General features: G+C 42.0%; 1 protein-coding gene across 3 annotated transcripts in view; it reads right to left on the bottom strand.

The window, feature by feature from the left end:
- Positions 1-18,822, bottom strand: part of SLC12A1 (solute carrier family 12 member 1) — an 85,820-nt gene that overhangs the window by 18,065 nt on the left and 48,933 nt on the right. For all 3 annotated transcript variants that reach the window (XM_032343634.1, XM_032343635.1, XM_032343636.1), the window contains 4 exons: positions 18,247-18,387; positions 15,518-15,624; positions 11,727-11,809; positions 513-656 (listed from right to left, as the gene is read on the bottom strand). In XM_032343634.1, coding sequence (XP_032199525.1) covers positions 513-656; positions 11,727-11,809; positions 15,518-15,624; positions 18,247-18,387 — 475 coding nt within the window. The remainder of the gene's footprint in view (positions 1-512; positions 657-11,726; positions 11,810-15,517; positions 15,625-18,246; positions 18,388-18,822) is intronic.

Raw genomic sequence — 18,822 nt, 5'->3', positions numbered from 1 at the left:
TCCTAGTCCAAAAGTTCCAAGTCCAAAATTCTGGTTTGCGACAAAGATAGAAGCTTTTCAAAATTAGGGTTCTCATTTACTGTCCTAGTTAACTTTTAGTCTCCTGAAATGTCTGCAAGGGGAATATAAGGGGCGTGTGTGTGTGTGTGTGTGTGTGTGTGTGTGTGTGTATAGATAAATCCATTTGGGTATTGGTTCTTAAATTTCTATCCTCTTTCCATCCTAAGAAATGTCCATTTTATGGCACTCAAATCCACGTAGGCACCATGAGACTCCCAAACCAAATATTATTATTTTAAAATTAAGTTTTTACAATGAGATCGCACACAGGGCTTATTGTTACTGATAAATAACTTACATATTTCATCTGTACTAATGTCTTGAAAGAAGCGTCTTTCAGTCCTTTGCTGACTAAATGCCCCCAACATCTTAGATGCTGACTTCTGACCCCCAACAATACTCAAGCAGTGGCTCATTTCTGGATATTTCTTGTGAATTTTAAAGGTACTTACCTTTCTTAGGAACTGGCTTAGTAATGTTCAACTTGCTAGCTTTTTTAAACAAGCCTCGGATGCCTCCACTTCCTTCTTCACATTCGTTATCTTTGATAGTAGCTTCCAAAGCCAGCCTCTCCTGTTCCAATTTCTCTAATTCATCTAATGCAAAAAGACAAAAATCGTTTACTTAACTCAGAGTGATGAAGTTTCTAGGAGCAACTTATAAACTATTTTAATATAAAAAAAACGGTGTTCCATTTGCAACGATATGGATGGAGCTAGAGGGTATTGTGCTAAGTGGAAAAAGTAGAATATTCCACTCTATGTGGAACTTTTAGAAAGAAAACAGACAAACATATGGGGGGAGAGAGGGAAACAAACCATAAGAGGCTCTTTTTTAAAAATTTTTTTAAAAATATTTTATTTATTTATCAGATAGAGAGAGATCACAGAGATCACAGAGAGATCAGGCAGACAGAGAGGGGGAAGCAGGCTCCCCACTGAGCTAAAAGCCTGATGTGGGGCCCAATCCCAGGATCCTGAGATTATGACCCGAGCCGAAGGCAGAGGCTCAACCCACTGAGCCACCCAGGTGCCCCAAGAGACTCTTTAAAAATTTTTTTTTAAATTTCTTTATTTCACAGAGTGAGAGAGAGCACAAACAAGAGAGCAGCAGAGGGAAAGGGAGATGCAGACTCCTCACCGTCCAGGGATCCCAAATGTGGGACTCGATCCCAGGACCCTGAGATCATGACCTGAGCTGAAGGCAGCCGCTTAATGGACTGTGCCACACAGGTGTCCCCATAAGAGATTCTTAATGATACAGAACAAACTGAGGGTTGCTGGAGAGGAGGAGGGTGGGGGATGGGCTAGGTGGGGGATGGGTATTAAGGAGGGCAGTTGTGATGAGCACTGGGTGTTGTTTCTAGTTGATGAACCACTGAATTTTAAACCAATATTGCACTGTATGTTAACTTAGTGAAACTTAAATAAAAAGAAAACAAAAAATGAAAAACTGTGTCTATGCAATGAAATTATTATACATCATATGACTTTTTCCAAATGATTATTAAAAAGTAATATGTATCGACAAGTTATATTCAGAAAGTAATAACTAGCTTGGGAAAGCAGCTCTATGTGTTGTCATAACACATGAAGTCACTAGGTTTTTCTTTGTGAAGATAAGGCAGTCTATTTAATAACCTCTTCATTCGCTTCCAGCAAAACCCAAAAAGCCAGATCCACTGTACATAAAATCTTGTACACAGTGCACCACTGATTTCCTGACCTAAACGACTGGGTAGGATATTTGACAAGTGGATGCCCAAATTACCAAAGTATACCAGGTGTGTACCAGGCACACAACGATGCCTCCTGAATTGCGGCATAAAACTAGACAAGAATTAAGGAACGGTAACCAAACTTTATATAAAGCCTTGTATGGGCTCTGAATTGAAATTACAGTGAAAAATGCCCACTGAGAAATTTCTTTTAGAGAAGGAAGACACAGGAGGCAGGAAGAGGGCAGAGGGAGAGGGAGAGAACCTTAAGCACCTTCACACCCAGCACGGAGCCCCCAAGTCCCTGAGATCATGACCCGAGCTGACATCAAGAGTTAAACACTTGACCGACTGAGTCACTCAGGCACCCCAACAATTCTTTCTGAGAAGCAACATACTTTCTGGAATGAGTGACCGAAGTGAAAGAAAGAAAAGCTGAGGTTTCCGCATGCCTGTCAGAGTTCAATAGCTAAGAAACATCTCGTGACACTCAAGTCTGGAGCAAGAGTCAAGCCATGTCCTGGGCTGAGACCCACCCTCCAAGCTTTGATGTTGCCCCTGGCTGCCTTTTATCTTTTTTGGATTCTGATCGTGAAGACAAATTCTTCGCTGCTATGTAATGCCTTGCATTCCTCTCTGATGTCCGCTTGTGGTGGGTCAGGGGAAAACAAGGCTTCACAAGCAGTCAGGGGACAGGGCTAAAGAATTACAGGCATCCTTGCTTACACTGGCCAAGGTGGCCTCTTTTCAGATCCCCTCATCTTGCTTGCTTGCTGGGAACAGAGACTTAGAAAACGAGCAGTGTTCTGAGGAACAGAGTAGAAAACCTAGCCTCAGTGTTACAGAGCACTGGTAGGGCTTCTGTAAATGTCAACCCTTGGAGCCTGTTGCCTTATCTATCCGGGAAGCGAAGCTATACAAAGTCTAGATTTATCAATTATGTACTAACTAAATCTGTCAGGACAGTCACATCCCTAGACGGTGTTGTTATTCAGCTCCACAGAATTGTCTGGCCTCTTTCCAGGTCTTAGCAATTAATCTTTTGCCAGTGGCATGAGATTTAAGGTCAAATCACCCATGTGATTTCCCCAAAGCTTCAGAGGTTCTCAAGATCAGCAACTATAGAAAATCTGAGAAATTAGGCTGACGGTATTAAAGCTCAGACAGGAGTTGCTTACCCCTGACTTTCGGAAAGGTGAACAGGAGCCGCATTGCATGGGGGTGGTCATGACCGGCGACAGCTCTACGGAGGGCTTTATGCGACATGAAGCGAGTCATTTACTTTTCCTATGCCTCTGATTTCCTATCTGTGAAATGGAAAATTGTAACCCTTCCCCTTTCCAACTCTTTGTGAAAGAATAAACAACCGTTTCTGCAGGGTGCTTTGTGCCTCCTTAAAGAACAAAGCAACGAGTGTGTTCTTTCTATAGGTGGCGTATTTATGCAACCGCTGGAAATGGGCTTAGTCAAGCAAAGCAAATGGAGTATTTCAAGAAGCCCGGGAGTTATTTCAGCAGTTACTATTTTTTGCACACTCTTTGGGTGTCCAGCACTGTGCTGCATATGATTCCTTCTCAAATGACTCCGAGATGGTTACTATTATTACTCTCACTTTTGTAGATGAGGAAATTGAGGCTCAGAAAGGTTGAGTAAATCTGTCTGATGCCACCCAGAAAATAACAGGGTTCAAATGCAAAGAGGCCGGCTTGACTCCAATCCTGCCGGCTTCCCACTCTGAAGACCTTTGGCTTTTGGCTTGGTACTCTTATCTTAGAGTTGTTCCATTACCCTCCAACACATCATGGTCAGGCAAACCTCATCACTCTTGGGCGTGTGGTGTCATGTCAAGTTAGTCCACCCAAATGACGGTCCCTCCCATATGTCATTTTAAAGGCAGGACCCTGAAGACACAGGTACAAATGACAGGCTGGCCCCAGGGTAACAGGATGGGCAACATCACCCACTGGGGGATGGCCCCCTAACTGTTATCTCCTGTTTGGGGTGCTGCAGGGGTCCAGCTGTGGGGTAACCTCTTCTTTGGTGATGTCTGGAAGGTGCATATTTGCGAGTTTCTTTGGGGGGGCAATGGCAACAGCCACGCTGGAAAATGGTTTCTTTTGCTTTCCTTTTTTGGCAAGCTCCCGCACACCCCATGATGAGGAGCTAGTCACCACGTTCTTTGTCCTCGAGTTTGGACAAAGGAGGAGAAAAGATAAATCCTGCTTTGTCACAGAGTCAGCTGGCTGAGTGAGCCGGGAACTACTCCAACTATTTGCTCAAAGGTATGTACACAACCCATCCTGGACAGAGCAGACTGCAAAATCTCAGGCCCCAGAGACAAAACCAGACTTCACCGGAACGCATCAGATCGGCAGTCCCCTCCAAGACGGGAGATAGAGGCTGACACCGGCAGAGAAAGGTCTGTGCTATGGGCTAAGATCTGCCTGCTTGGCCCTCTTGGATTTTCCCATCCACCCAGTGGTCTGATCCCGTGCACCGTGATTTTACAAATTCCTATTAGAGCTAATTCTTAATCATTCCCTTTGTAGGTGATCTAAGGCCTCCCCCCATGCCATCCGTCCTTTCCTAATTTCAGCGCAAAGCAGAAGGGACGGTCTGATGATCTGTTCTGCACAACCTAGCTGGCGTCCTGCTCGCCTCTGTCCACACGTGAGTCCAGAGCACACTCTGTCAAAAGATTTCTTTCAACAAGAGCACAGGCTAGCCGACCTGCCAAAGTGTGCCATTGGCCACGAGGGGGTGAACCCAGGGAGTACAGTCGGAGAGGCAGGAATTGATTTCCACGAGGCTGAGGATAACAATCCCTCATTCCATCCCAGCTGCATCTGATTCTCCGGATTCACAAAGCCCTTTCCCCAGAGGATCTTATTTGATCCCAACGCCAGCGCTGGGATGCAGGCAGAGCTTGCAGGCATTCCCACCACTCTACTGGGAAGGAAAGGGGCTCAGCCCGTTCAAGGTTGCACAGCTGGGGATGTACGCTCCTGCTTCCAATTCTAGCATTCTCCCTCGTTCCCACCCTTCCTCGGCGATGCGCTCGGACTGCCAATATCCACCTGCTGAAGAAATACACGGTCTGCATTTTTTCTGAAGAAGCCGTTGCCCCCATTCCCCAACTGGACAAATTTTTATAATGCTTTACCTTTTCACAGTGCTCTGCTCCGAACTTTATTCCAGTAACTACACCTGTGTGACAGGGAATAGTTTTAAGACACATGTTTATTTTATGCTTTCTGGACTGCAGATTCCTGGAGGGTAGCTTATGTCGTATTTCGTCACCTACGTTTATTGAGAGTTTCTTTTGTGCTATGCACCATGCCAAACATTTTGGGGCCATAATATCCTTTCACACAAGACAGTAAATCTGTGAGATAGGAGCTATGATTATTTCCAACTGGAAATGTGAAAAGTGAAATGGAAAAGATGAGTAATTTGACTAAGGCTGCACAGTCCAAAAGCATTGAGCTGGACTTTGAACCCAGGTCTGACCGATTTCAAAGCCTATGCCTAGACTTTTCACATTATTCGTTGTGCCCGCGCCTCCCTACTCATGTCTACCACCATGATAAACACTCAAGAAGAGTCTATTGGAATAAAAGGACAAGTCAGTGCTATTCAACACAGTTCAAACCATTTGAAAGTATCTCCGGAAAGGAAGGGAAGCAAAAGGATGGTGGTCAGGCAGGGGTGAGTGAGTACAAAGTACTGTGGGGAGGGGCTACAGAAGACGGTGTGGAGAAGAAGCAGGGTTAATGCTGTATACAGAATTATAAAATGAGGACCCAATAGGGGCTGATGGTACAAACCAGGATGCAATGTGACAGAAGGTAGGACAGGCAGGACTGAGCAGAAGAATGAGAGGCAAGGAAAGGGATCCTTTTCCTATAAAGATCCACTACCTGAGCATCAGGTAGGAATTCGAAGCTTCTATACTAGGTAATTCTACAGGTCTATCATGATTTATAAAAACCAAATGCTAGGGGCACCTGGGTGGCTCAGTGGGTTAAAGCCTCTGCCTTCAGCTCAGGTCATGATCCCAGGGTCCTGGGATCGCGCCCCACATTGGGCTCTCTGCTCAGTGGGGATCCTGCTTCCTCCTCTCTCTCTGCCTGCCTCTCTGCCTACTTATGATCTGTCAAATAAATAAATACATAATCTTTTAAAATAAATTAAAAAAAAAACCCCACAAAGCTAGAGAGAAAGAGAGAGAGTTAGAGAGAGAGAGAGAGTAAAGTTCTGCCTGTCTCTCATTCCAAGAGTAAGGGAATCCCTGAGGTTCTAATGATGGAAGAAAAAGCTTAGGCCTTTCTTTTCTCTCAGTGGAGGGGGTTTCTAATCAGTTCTTCAGACATAACCCAAACAGTTCTCATAGTAAGAATCCTGAGCCCCTTCTTCATGCAAATGCCAAGACCACTTGAAGAACAGTTACCCCTTCTCAAGTGTTTCATAAATTGGCATTGTATGGTAACCAACTGGAGGCACTGTAGTTTGAAATTCAACTTACTCGTCATGATTGCCTCAAATGTTCTATCCCCAGTCTTTTTTTTTTTTTTTTTCTTTAAAGATGTTTTTAGAAACAGGCGGGAGTCTACACATTACGATTCACTTCGAATCTCAAGGATGGAGAACAGTCAATTATCTGACAGCAGAAGAGGGAGTGGGGAAACCCACTGAGGAATCTCATCCCCTCCCACTTCACAGCAACCTTTCTCTTTATTAATTATTAAATTATGATTCTTTCCTGGGTCCATCAGCTCCGAGCTGTAAACGCTCACATGAATCAACGTGACTTACCCCAGGTGAAGTCTCGCCGAATTGAAGGCAGGAAGCAATCCTGCAGTGGACGTCTTCCAATCAAATAATTATTTACTACACTGCCATCTGTCTTTATTTGGCTAAGCCACTCCAGCAGACACGGCAGAATCCCCGTGCTCTGAGATGGTCATAAATCGTGCAGTACTTACACGGAACACTTGACCGCAATAGACTGCGGATCACGTTTTGTCACTTTATTCCTACCAGGACAGTGTGCACGCTTTGTTGTAGTTGGCAAACTTGCTAAATACCTCTGGGAATCGAACAATATGAAATATCGCATTTTTTGATGTTGTCAGGCAATAAATTAATTTATTAAGAGAAACTATCAGCCATCGGTACTGGAAGATTTGCTGCGGTATACATGTTAGAATGTTATGAGCATCGATCTTATTTATATACAATAGTTATTCTCCTCACATAAGCCCGTGACACAGTATAGAAATAATTGCCATTAGCTGGTAAATTACCTATAAAGCTGATTTCTATTCACTGCTTTATTAACTACAGTATATGGGCACTCTGAATTGCTAATATTTCCTTTAAATTATAATCTGTGATGACACTGTGGTGCCTGTGTTGGAAAAGCTATGATGATAATCATTAACATAGTGTAATGCAATACTTAAGATTTATCAGGCTCTTATTAAGCCCTATATTACAGTATAATATAATGAAACGCAAGCTTATTTCTTCCAATTCAAAATCTAATATGAGGCTGGTGTTATAAATTACATAAACTTCAAAACAATGCATGGAAATGTGGCATAAAGTTAATTTCTATCATTATGCTGTTGTTTTTCTGCACGTTCTTCACGTAGTGATACAACACCGTTTTTTGTTTACCCTAGATAATCGGTACTTAGAATTATTTTATTAGCATCCAACTGTATTTTCCCTTTCCTGACTAAGAAGCAGAAAGATTTCAAACATCAAAGTTGATATAAATTGGATACATCCCATGGGAAATTAAAAGGGGATGCAGTTCACTGCCAGGATTCTTCCAGAAATACTACAGAATTTGCTTGCTGTGTCGACTTACAGGACTAAATTGGTGGGGCGCTTTGGCGGATGGAGCGGTAAAGGTGGGAACATTATTTTTCAGCTACAACACATCTTTCGGCTCGAAGAGGTCAACATAATGTACAAAGCAAATGTGTAATCTAAACACAAATTGAATTTTGTATTCTCATTTTTTAGATGGGAAAACATAGCACAAAAGACAGAAAAGAGCACAGTGTAGAAAGTTAGCAATCGAACAAGTCTCTTATTAGATTTTTGTAACTGTCCTTAATGTCATGTCTATCTTATCATAGATAGGCAGCTCCCCTCTCCCCCTTAAAGGATTTATTCCATTCCCATATCTCAGATTTCACCACTGGCTCTCTTTATCTTAGTCATTGTCCTCTCTAGATCTCCTTAAAAGTTAGAATAGTGGTTTTAAACAGTCATAGATTTGAATCTTACTTCTACCAATCGCTAACCTTATGAATCTTGGGGAAATATCTCAATTTATTAACTATAAAATGGGGACAAAGATAGTATTTTCTCTGTAGGGTAGTTGGGATGACAAGTGTTATATGTGAACAGGAAGCATACACATGGCACATAATAACTGCTCAAAAATGGTTAAGGGCACCTGGCTGGGTGCAGAGCATGTGACTCTTGATCCAGGAGTTGTGAGTTCAACCCCACTTTGGGCATGGAGCCTACTTTAAAAAAATGCTAACTGTTGTTGCTGCTAATGTATTAAGTTCTACTAGAAAGAACTATAAATTAATCATGAACACTGAGTGGGAATTAGTATATCCATCTGGAGATGTAAAATGTCCGTAAAAGAGAATAGGGGCATAAAAAAGAAGCCTGAAGGCTCCAGAGTATCGTCTTTGCTACAGTTTTGCACCGGATAGACTCTCAGTTTTACTTTTAAAGGTCTTCACGTGGGGCGCCTGGGTGGCTCAGTGGGTTAAAGCCTCTGCCTTCGGCTCAATCATGATCCCAGGGTCCTGGGATTGAGCCCCGCATCAGGCTCTCTGCTCAGCAGGGAGCCTGCTTCCTCCTCTCTCTCTTCCTGCCTCTCTGCCTTCTTGTGATCTCTGTCTGCCAAATAAGTGAATAAAATCTTTTAAAAAAATAAAGCTCTTCATACATAATCGTAGAGTATACATATCAGACAGTGGTTCTCTAGCCCATATAAACACTTGATCTCTAATTTTGTCTTTCTCTTCCTCCCTTACAACTCACCAGAACGGCTGCCTCAGAAAGTTCACCAAATCCTCTCACCCCACCTTCTGTTATGATGAAGACAATCCTACATGGCCAGATAGAATCTGGACCGTCAGGCACCAGCACTCCCAGATCTCTTACAGGCTGTTCCTTTCTGCTGAACCGATCCAGCAAAATCCCAAGTCTCCTCTACCTGGAGATCAAATGCCCTTAGACAAAACCTGGACAACCAGCGGGACTGCTGCACCTTCAAAAAGAACTGAGAGCAATTTTTTTTCTCCTGTTTCAGGCCCCTTCTTCCATCCACGCCCTTGCCTTGATTCATCCTGTTCCTCCAGAATCTTACTCCATGGGTCATCCTTCATTTTATTTCACTAATTGATCAATCAATTAATTAATTAATTAATTAACTTTTTACCTCCTCCTTCAATCTCCTGCATTTTCTTGAGCCCATTTCCTCAGTCTGAAAACATCCCCCTCTCTTCCATTCTCAGGTCGATGGGTCTTCCTATGGTCAACCTCCTCAATCTCATTCTTCTCCATTGCATACAGACTTCTCAAGGTGGTGGGCCACACCCATATTCTCTGCTTTGTCATCTCATATTTTGTGTTCAACCTACTGCAGTCTGGAGCCTGCCAACACCGCTCTGCAGATACTAGTATCACTAGTATCACTAAGATTATCTGTGCCTTGTTAACCGCATTTCATTCACCATCTTACGTGTGTTTCCTGCTCTGTTGGACAGTAATGGTGATTCTCATTCTGAGCACACTGCTCCCATGGCTTTGGTGACACCACAGGCTCCTGGTTCCTTTCGCTTTCTGAAAACTCCTTTCCTGTTCTTTCTTTGGGGTCTCTCTGTCTGTGTCTTGTGCATGTCTGACTACATGCACTCTTTGGATTATTTTTTCCAGCGCTGTTGTTTCAATTTTCACCTGAACTATGATGTCATCTGTATCAGTCTACTCGACTTGCCATAACACATACCCCAGACTGAGTGCTTAAACAACGGGCATTTATTCTCTCACAGCTCTGGAGGCTAGAAATCCAAGATCAAGGTGTTGGCAGGGTGGTTTCATTCTGAAGCTTCACTCCTTGGATTGTAGAGAGTTGTCTTCTTCCTTTCCTCTGTGCTTGTCTGTGTCTTAATCTCCTCTTTTCATAACAACGCCAGCCATACTGGGTTAACTCACTCTAGTGATCTTATTTTATCTGACTTACCTCTTAAAAGACTTTGTCTCCAAATACAGTCACATTCTAAGGTTAGGACTTCACCACAGAATTCACAGAAAATAGTTTGGTCCATAACATCTCCTAAATCTGCATCTCCAGCTCACACTTCTCCTTTAAAACCAGGACAGTCTAAATGCCTACTGGACATTTCTGGTAAAATTTCCCACAAGAGATTATTTAAGCCCACTCTTCCTCTGGGCTTCCCATTTCCACAGGCAGCACCACCCTTCATGTAGTCAGCCAAGGGATCTTTTTCATTCCTTCCTCTCCAGTATCCCACACATTCAACCAACCCCCAGATGTTGCTCTCTGGATCTCCGAAGTACTCCTGTCCTTTCCTCTCCTCTCCATCCCGGGCTCTAGTTCAGGCTGTCATCTTCTCTGCCTTTGATTATCGTACGAATCTTTTTTTTTTTTAATTTGCTTCCCTGTTTCCATTCTAGTCCCCTTTGAGTCCACGTCCCCTCAATTAAATCTCTTCAGTGGTTCCTCATTATCTGCAGAACATGGGTACACTTTTTAATATGGCAAATGAAGCTTTTAAAACGAGGATCTTATATCAGCAGCCTCAAATTTCACTATTGTCTGTTCATACTTTCTACTTCAGTAACATGAATCTGCTTTGGGTAGCCCACACATTCCATTCTTCCTTAAACTCGTGTATTTACACCTTTGCTGATTCTCTCCTCTTTGTCCGGAATGCTGTTCCTCAAACTCTCTCATTTCTCTCTCGCCTATCATTGTCTAGTTAACTCTACTCATCCCTAGAGTAATTTCTTCCAGAAAGACTTCTTGGAGTAAGAGGTCCCCCTCTCTTGATATGCTTATTAGCACAGTAGTGATAATGCCCATCCCCATTTCTAGGCTGTGTGTCTCTTGAAGATACAGACTTTTATTAGCCTTGGTTTACCTAGCACTGTCATTTACACCATGCCTGGTACACAAGAGACACCTAAAAAAAACCTCTTTGTTTTAGTCTCAGTCATTAGTGGACTCTATTTTGAAGTTCATCTAAAGAGGTAAGTCACGAGTGAGGGCCCTGTCCTAATATTTCAATGACTCTTTAGATGTGTCCTTTATTTCATACATAAGAGGTTATGTTTAAACTCTTAAGATTAAACAAGTATACTAAATCCTCTACAGGGAAAAGCAGAACCACTAATCTGAATTAGTGTTTCTGCCTTGGACTTAGATTAGTGATTCACAGCATGATACACTCAGGCTCATTTCCATGTTAGTTGCAAACCAGATCATAGTCTCTTAAAAACAAAATACATGGTTCTTCAAGGAAAGAATTAATCTTTATTTTCTCAAACATCTTGCAGAAATTAATTTGGCAGTTATTTTACCAAAGGTGTTTATTTTCAATGATGCTGGCTTTGTGGTTTTGTGATAAGAAGAATAATTTATGACTGCCCCGGATTACTCTATATTTCTATATATTTCTGTAGCAGGATAAAGGCCTTTTATGTTAGCAATGGGGAAAGCAGTGTGGAAATGGACACACTTCAGGTCAGCACAAGGATAAGGAAGCTCCATCATTGGGGGTTTTGTCTGTGTTGTACACTGCTCTATCCCCAACACCTAGGAAAAGGACAGGCATGGAGTAGGTGCTCAATAAATATCTGTTGTTTGAGTAAAGAAAGTACATACCTTGCACTTGAAGAACCTGAGAGATGTCAAACCCTTGGCTGATTCTGACTATGACCACACCAATCTCAAAGTCAAACGCATCACTGAAAGTAGAAGCAAAGTAGTTAGGGATTTGAAAGACTCCTTTAATCCTGAGGATTTGTACTAATAATAAGAGAGCCTAAGAGTCTCAATTCTAAGATTTAAATGTAACTAAACTATGAAAATTCACTTTAGAATATAGAGAAGAGCTGACGCCTCTTTTGTTAGTTAGTTTTTTTTTTTTTTTTTTCTTTCCCTTTCTGTCATTTAAAAAGGTATTCTGGATAAAGGTAATTCATTTACTCTGGAATCAAATTATTCAAATAATACTGTCACCTAGAATTTTGATTAAGAACTTGCCACATACTTTTAAAGTAATTGTTTCTTTTCTAATGTAAGTACATATTTAGAACAGAGAGTTTCCAGGCTGCAAAGACCCTTTGAAATTATCAGCCAAATCTCTACTTATTGAGAAAGTATCCTACAACATTGCTGATGTCAAGTTGCTTCTTAAAGATACATCCAGTTCCTCCAAAGAATGTTCACCATTGACTCTGAGCAGACCACTTGAAGCAATGCTTTTTCATGACAATCCTTTGCCATTAAGGTTGGCTGTTGCCTTCTCTACACTCAATCCAACAGAATTAGGTTATCTATAAGGTAAAGAAAAGCTCTCTTTCTTGTACGTCTATTCTTGTAGAATATTGTTTTCTCTGCTCCTAAATTGGGTTAAACAAATTAGTACTTTGAGTTTTATTTAAAATTTCCTCCTCGGAGGTTCCTTTGTTCACTCTTTACTGGATCTAAAGCCTTCCCACTGAATGTCGCCCTCTACCAGAAATAATGAAGTTTGTGATTGTCTCACCACAGGCAAACGAGTTTTGATTAGCCAAAGTGAACCTGAATTTTCAAATAACGATATAAGTAAATTCAGTGTAATGTGAACATTCATTCAAAATTTAAACCTTAAGTGATTGTCACTGAGCAACATGGACGCATTCGAGCAAAAGTTGCTACAAAATAAATTTCTGAGAAATCTTGTTTCTATTTGTCCTTGTGTATAAAAAGTGGACCACGTGTTCCACAAATAATATTTGGGTCCTGTGTCAGGCAGGATAATTTTAAACCCTCCAAAGACATCCACATTCTCATCCCTGGAACCTCTGAATATGTCACCTTCCATGGTGAAAGGAACTTTGCCCATGTGATTAAATTAGGGACCTTGAGATGAGGAGATTAACCTAGATTATCTGTCAGGGCTCTGTGTCTTTTACCACCAGGCTCCTTAAAGAACGTTTGGGAAGTAGGAGAGGAGGTCAGAATAATAATGAGAAGGATATGACCCATCAGAGCTTTGAAGATGAAGGAAGACGGCCAGGAGCAGTGGGCTGCCTCTAGAATTTAGGAAAGGCAAGGCTAAGGATTCTCTCCTAGAGTTTCCAGAAGAGAATAGCCCACAGTTTAGCCCACACCTCGATGTTAGCCTATTGAATTAGTATCAGACTTTTAGCCCATTCATCCATAGGCTATGAAATTTGTGTTGTTTTAAACCACCAAGTCTGAGGTAATTTTTTTACAGCTGTCAGTGAAAACTAACACAGATTCGAATTAAAATTAAACCATATCTAAGAATATTTATAAACATTTAAAATCTTTTATTCAAAGAAAAATGAGAAATACTATGCTATTGTAATAATACCCCTATGTTAACAATTATACCATGCTTTTAGTCATAAAACAAAACAAAACGAAACTAAATGGAAGGGAAATATAATACAATGTGGAGGTATGATGGTCTTCCTTCTATATTGACCTCACTGCTATGGTACTAAAGTCATTTAAATTTACTAAACCAGCTAAGCTTTATACTAGTACAAATTCAAGCCACCTTAACATTGAATTTTATTACCAAGAAGACCAATTATTAATTTGGTATAAAAGCCAGAAGTCTCCTTGGCCTAATATTACTGGGTTTGATTATTTTGGTCCCTTTTAATTTCTAGAATGTTTGGGACAGTGGAGGTTGGAAGATGACCCCAGATAATTTTGTTATCAACTATTGGACGTTTAATCACTGAAGGTTTACATTAGTCTTCCTGTTTGCTCCAATCCTTTTCTTCCCAAAGATGCAGAAGAAATTTCTTTCCTTTCCACGCCTCTCTGCCAGTGGTAAACATGAAATTTTACTGAACAATCTGGATTACAGAGAGCAGATCTGATCTATTTCCAAGAATGGTCAGTGACTGACTGTGATTATCAATATATCAAAATGCTGGTTGCTGAGCACAGTAAAATTCTGATCCTGATCACCTGCTTTGGTCTTAACCTGCTGAACTCAAGGTACATGGCTGCATGAGGCATCCAGGCTTCATACCTTTGGGGAACACGATTTGGGAGGATGCATTTAATACACAGGTTCTTTGTGTTAGGAAGATTTTTACGTGAATTTCTGTTTGGTCAGTAATGCATATAAATTTCAGAAGATGGAAATGGTCTTCTTCGACGTCTTTTCAGCAAACTCATACTAGAATGCTTTTGCAATGCTCCGCAAATCTCCCCTAGGTAATGATAAAAGGGACGCTCGTTCTAGCAGGGCCCAGCGACACAGGCTGGTGTAAGGAGCACCGTGTATGTACATGTTTGTTTTGAAGGGGTGAGGATTTCTTTCCTGTGTATTACAGATTTTTAAAGTACAGTCAGACTTCTCAGGGCACACTCTCTGCCCTGTGGTGTGGAATCAGAGCAAAGCCAGACTCCAGACTGGAAATGTTCCATTTTCAGAGCTGTTGACAAAAGAGGGCTGTTACCATAGCTAACATTGCCCCCCGTGAGACAAATTCGGTTAAACATGTTCAAGCCCGGAAGAAAGGCTCAGTTTTCTAGAATGGTCACTGAGGACACTCTGAGCCTTTTTGTATGTGAAGAATTTGTTTTCTCTTATTCAGAGAAACCGAGGAACCGAGCCAGATAATACTTCAGCTCTACATATACTTTCGGAGGCAGCAGAGCATTGTGGACATGAGTCTAAACTATCAATTCAGTAGCCCTGGGTGGGAATTCCAGCTCTGTCACAACACGGTCATTTTCTGCAGCCTAATTAATTTTTAACGTCTGTATCTCTACTTATAAAACCACAACAGTATTTGTACTACAAAGGCCTCTCGTGAGAATTCAATGGGCTAATTCATGTCAAGGACGCTAGCCTGCGACCTGCTTGTCTTTTGGGGACTATCATGATTGCTCTTGTCCCAAGACTTCCTTGATGTTTAGATATGAGATGTCACGTTCCACTGAAAACTCACTTTTTGTTCTTAAACCCACACAGAAGCATCTATACATGACAGCCTCAGATCAGCAGATGGGGAGCCGAGGAGGCTCTGGGGTAGTAAATTCCTGATCCAAGCCTCAGGAGAAGACAATGACACAGCAGGGTACACGGGCCAACCCAAGATTCTTGGTGTTTTGAATGACCATTTCCTTTCTCACCTAGCTGTCCTTTGCTCTTAATCTTGTGAATAGGTTTCAAGATTGTAATGCTTAATATTTACCTTTTCCTGTGACATCGAGTTTCCCCCCACGCTGTCTCCTCTGATGCTATGATCCCATGCAGCCCTACTTGTGGCAGTGTTTTTTCACTTTGGTAAAGAACTCAGGGTACCAGGGGATTGAATGCCCTCTTCTCAGGCAATTTCATTTACAAGAGCGTCTGTTATGTACTGCCCTGTTTAGTGCTTTGTAAACAAGAACACGTCTCAAAAGCCATCACTTACTGTATGATTCCCACATAGTTCTCAATCTCTGTCAAGGGAGCTTTCCTCCAGTTTTTTTTATATCCAATCACCAGAGTGTTTGGTTTCATTCTTCCTAAGCCCGAGGCCTAAACAGAGGAGATAAACACATGGGCAATCCTTTCCATACCAGGAAACTACCACAGCAAATGAAGAATAATGTCCACAAGAGCACCGAAGTAATGTCCGGAAGATTTCTGAAGATGAGATTACATTTTAGTGCATGTCCTTCATGCCCGTACCCAAGCATAAAATAGAAAGATTAGTTCTAAATCATCTCAGCCATAAATGGATTTTAGATGACAGAAATGTAGCTTTTCTAAATTAGCAGTCATTTGCATTTCTTCTGACACACTCATTAAAATGGTTCAATAATTTAAAATCAAGTGAGGGTCGGCTTAACCGTTGGCATGCATGTTGTAACTTAGTGGTTCAAAGCTCATTTCCACCTGTTTTACCCATAATGTCATTAGCAATAAAATCCATGTTTGGAAAAATGCTTAGATGCAAGCATCACTGAAACGTTAACTTCCATTATTTCGTGGAGAGTAAGTGAGCTATGTCTCCAGGACCTAATCCTCTCGCAGGACAGTATGGTGAATACTCATCTTCCACTGCAGTTTTTACTCCCCCCATTAGGTGATGGGATATGGCTTCTGGTTAATTAAACTTCACTCAGCAATATTATTGAGCACCTATTAATTGCAGAATGTTATGGTGGGTGCCGTGGAAGAGCAGTGAGGCATAGTCTTCGGCCCTAAAGAGATTAGAATACTGTGAAGGAGGCAAGATATACACAGATAATTATAATTCAAGTGTACAAGCAGTAGGAGCTCCTGTGGAAGCAAAAAGGAGGAAACCTTGAATTCCAGCTGTGGACTCAAGGCTGGCTTCAAGGGAGAGGTGGGATCTCATTATTACAAGTTGGTGAGAGGTTGACAGGCACAGAAAGGAGAGTGGAGGGAGTGAAGGAAGGACACTTTGGATCACAGGAAGAGTGAAACCAGTGACCAGAGTGGGACATGTGAAAGGGGGCAGTAGCAAGCAGGAGGAGATGGGAATCAATGGGAGGGTTCCTGCCGCCATATTTGTTGTGTTTCTCCCGGAATGGTAGAGGTAGCAGGACAGCTCCTTAGCGCTCTCATTTGGTGCTCAGCGGGATGGACTTGTCTTTTCTGTGACTGCAGTCTGGGGAATGTGATCATTTGTCCTGTCCTTTTTTTTTCTAAGATTTTATTTATTTGTTTGACAGAGATCACAAGTAGGCAGAGAAGCAGGCAGAGGGAGAGAGGAGGAAGCAGGCTCCCTGCTGAGCAGAGGAGCTCGATCCCAGGACTCCATCCCAGGACCCCGAGATCATGACCTGAGCAGAAGGCAGAGGCTTTAACCCACTGAGCCACCCAGGTGCCCCTTGTCCTATCTTTTTGTCACTTTTCTTTAAGCAAATCCAAGTGAACAAGCTTTCTGCATTGTTATTATTTTTTTTTTTTACAGTTTCTTCCAGAGTCGTGTAACAATTGTTTTCCAGACCCATCTTTTCTCTCCCTGTTTATTCCATGTTAGTCCACCCATTCCTCCCTGGAAATTTGATTTACCAATCTTTTGTGATAATTTTACCTGATATGTGTAACATTCTCAACATATTTCACCAAAGAGCTACTGAAAAGTAGTAACTCGCTACAAAAGAAATCAGCCTCTTAAAAGCGCATCTATTCCCATGGCTTAGCAAATTCATAACAGATGAAAAGATGCTCACTGGGGGTAATAGGTCTTTCAGAAATGGTTTCTCTGCATGTGCAGCTACTTTGCAAGAGTTCTTCAGGAATATTAGTGACAGGAATGCACCAAACACTCTTCATCTCCAAAATACGACAGTTTAACCAATTTTTTTCTTTCCAGCTTGCGTAAGCATCAGAGTTCCTGGACAACGCCCTGAATTTTGACACTCCTAGAAATGGTAACTCTGAAAGCGAGTACGTCACTTGGTATATGTAGAATCAGGGCTTTCCAACCATATTAAAGCCAAAATGTTTAGAAAGCCAAGCCTTACGGTCTCCTTGGATTGTTTTAAGGATACCTCACCATTCTAAGCTATGATCAGGCCTCGGAAAAGATTCTATGTACTTATTATGGAATCGAGGAAAAAGGAAAGAATAAGGGAGAAAAGATAAAGTTGTGGGTTTTAGCGTGCAACCACAGAGATTATTACATTTTATTCAACATTCTGGAAATAATTTAGGAGGATAGGGAGACTTTACTCCCAGATCACCACACGTTTATTCAGTGGAAGCTAGCAGCTTGCCCTCGTGCCATTTGCAGGAGAAAAAAGGAGCAGAATGCCTGACTTGAGCATTGCTACATGCAGTATAAAATGCAAAAATAGTTTGAAGTTTTAATAGGATCCTGAATGTCGTCAACCATCAGAACAAATTTGCATTTCAATAAGTGTGGGGACAGAATGTATGCTGGTGGCCAAAGGCAACCTCATTTTCCATTTCCAGCGTATCATCCATCGTTCATTGTAATAGAACCTCTCTGCTTTTGTTTCAGCTTTGTCTCTCCTCGGGAATTCCAAATGAATTCCTTAAGCATCTGCATTGATCTCTGGGCCTGCGCTGTCTAACTGGAGCCGTTCGCGATGGGAGCTTCATTAACGGGGGAGGGCTAATCGTCTTTTGCCTCCGTGCTCATTCCCTCAATGCCAGCCTTACCTGAAGGAGACTTCGGACACCATCTCGGAAACAGTCTGCCGCCACCGCAGCATAAAAAGCCTTGATTTTGTTCTTTATAAGCCAGGCCTGCTTTTTTGCCATGCCACTGTTCATCTCTTTAACACACAGCTTGCGCGGTCCCTGTACGACACGATGAAATATTGGTTAGAAGCCCTGCTGTTACCCGACGCGCTGCTGATGTTTTCTAAAGGACAAAAATAGCCAGCGATGCCCCATCGAGTTAAGAAATGGGAAAGAGGGGAAAACACCTCACTAAACAGGGTTCACGCAGATTGAACCTTGTGAAGTGGGTCTGTGCTGCTCCCATCACTCACTTGCCACGCAGAATGTCCAGATGCATGAACACCTGCTTAATTAACTGCCTCATGCCAATGGAAGAAAGAGCTGAGGGCATCATAGCGCAGGAAAATGAAAATGCGACGGAAGAAATTCAGGAAAAATAACACGATCAAACTTTGACTCAACAGTAAAAGGCATGTTTAGTTACACTAAGGGAATCTCAGCTAGAGCCCATGGACTGAGCTCCTGGGAGCAGAACATGGTGGGTTCTAAGTT

This window comes from Mustela erminea, chromosome 5 (genome assembly GCF_009829155.1).
Source record: "Mustela erminea isolate mMusErm1 chromosome 5, mMusErm1.Pri, whole genome shotgun sequence".
Lineage (NCBI taxonomy): Eukaryota > Metazoa > Chordata > Mammalia > Carnivora > Mustelidae > Mustela > Mustela erminea.
The sequence above is the reverse complement of the archived record's forward strand: the minus strand, read 5'-3'. Positions and strand labels throughout refer to the sequence as shown.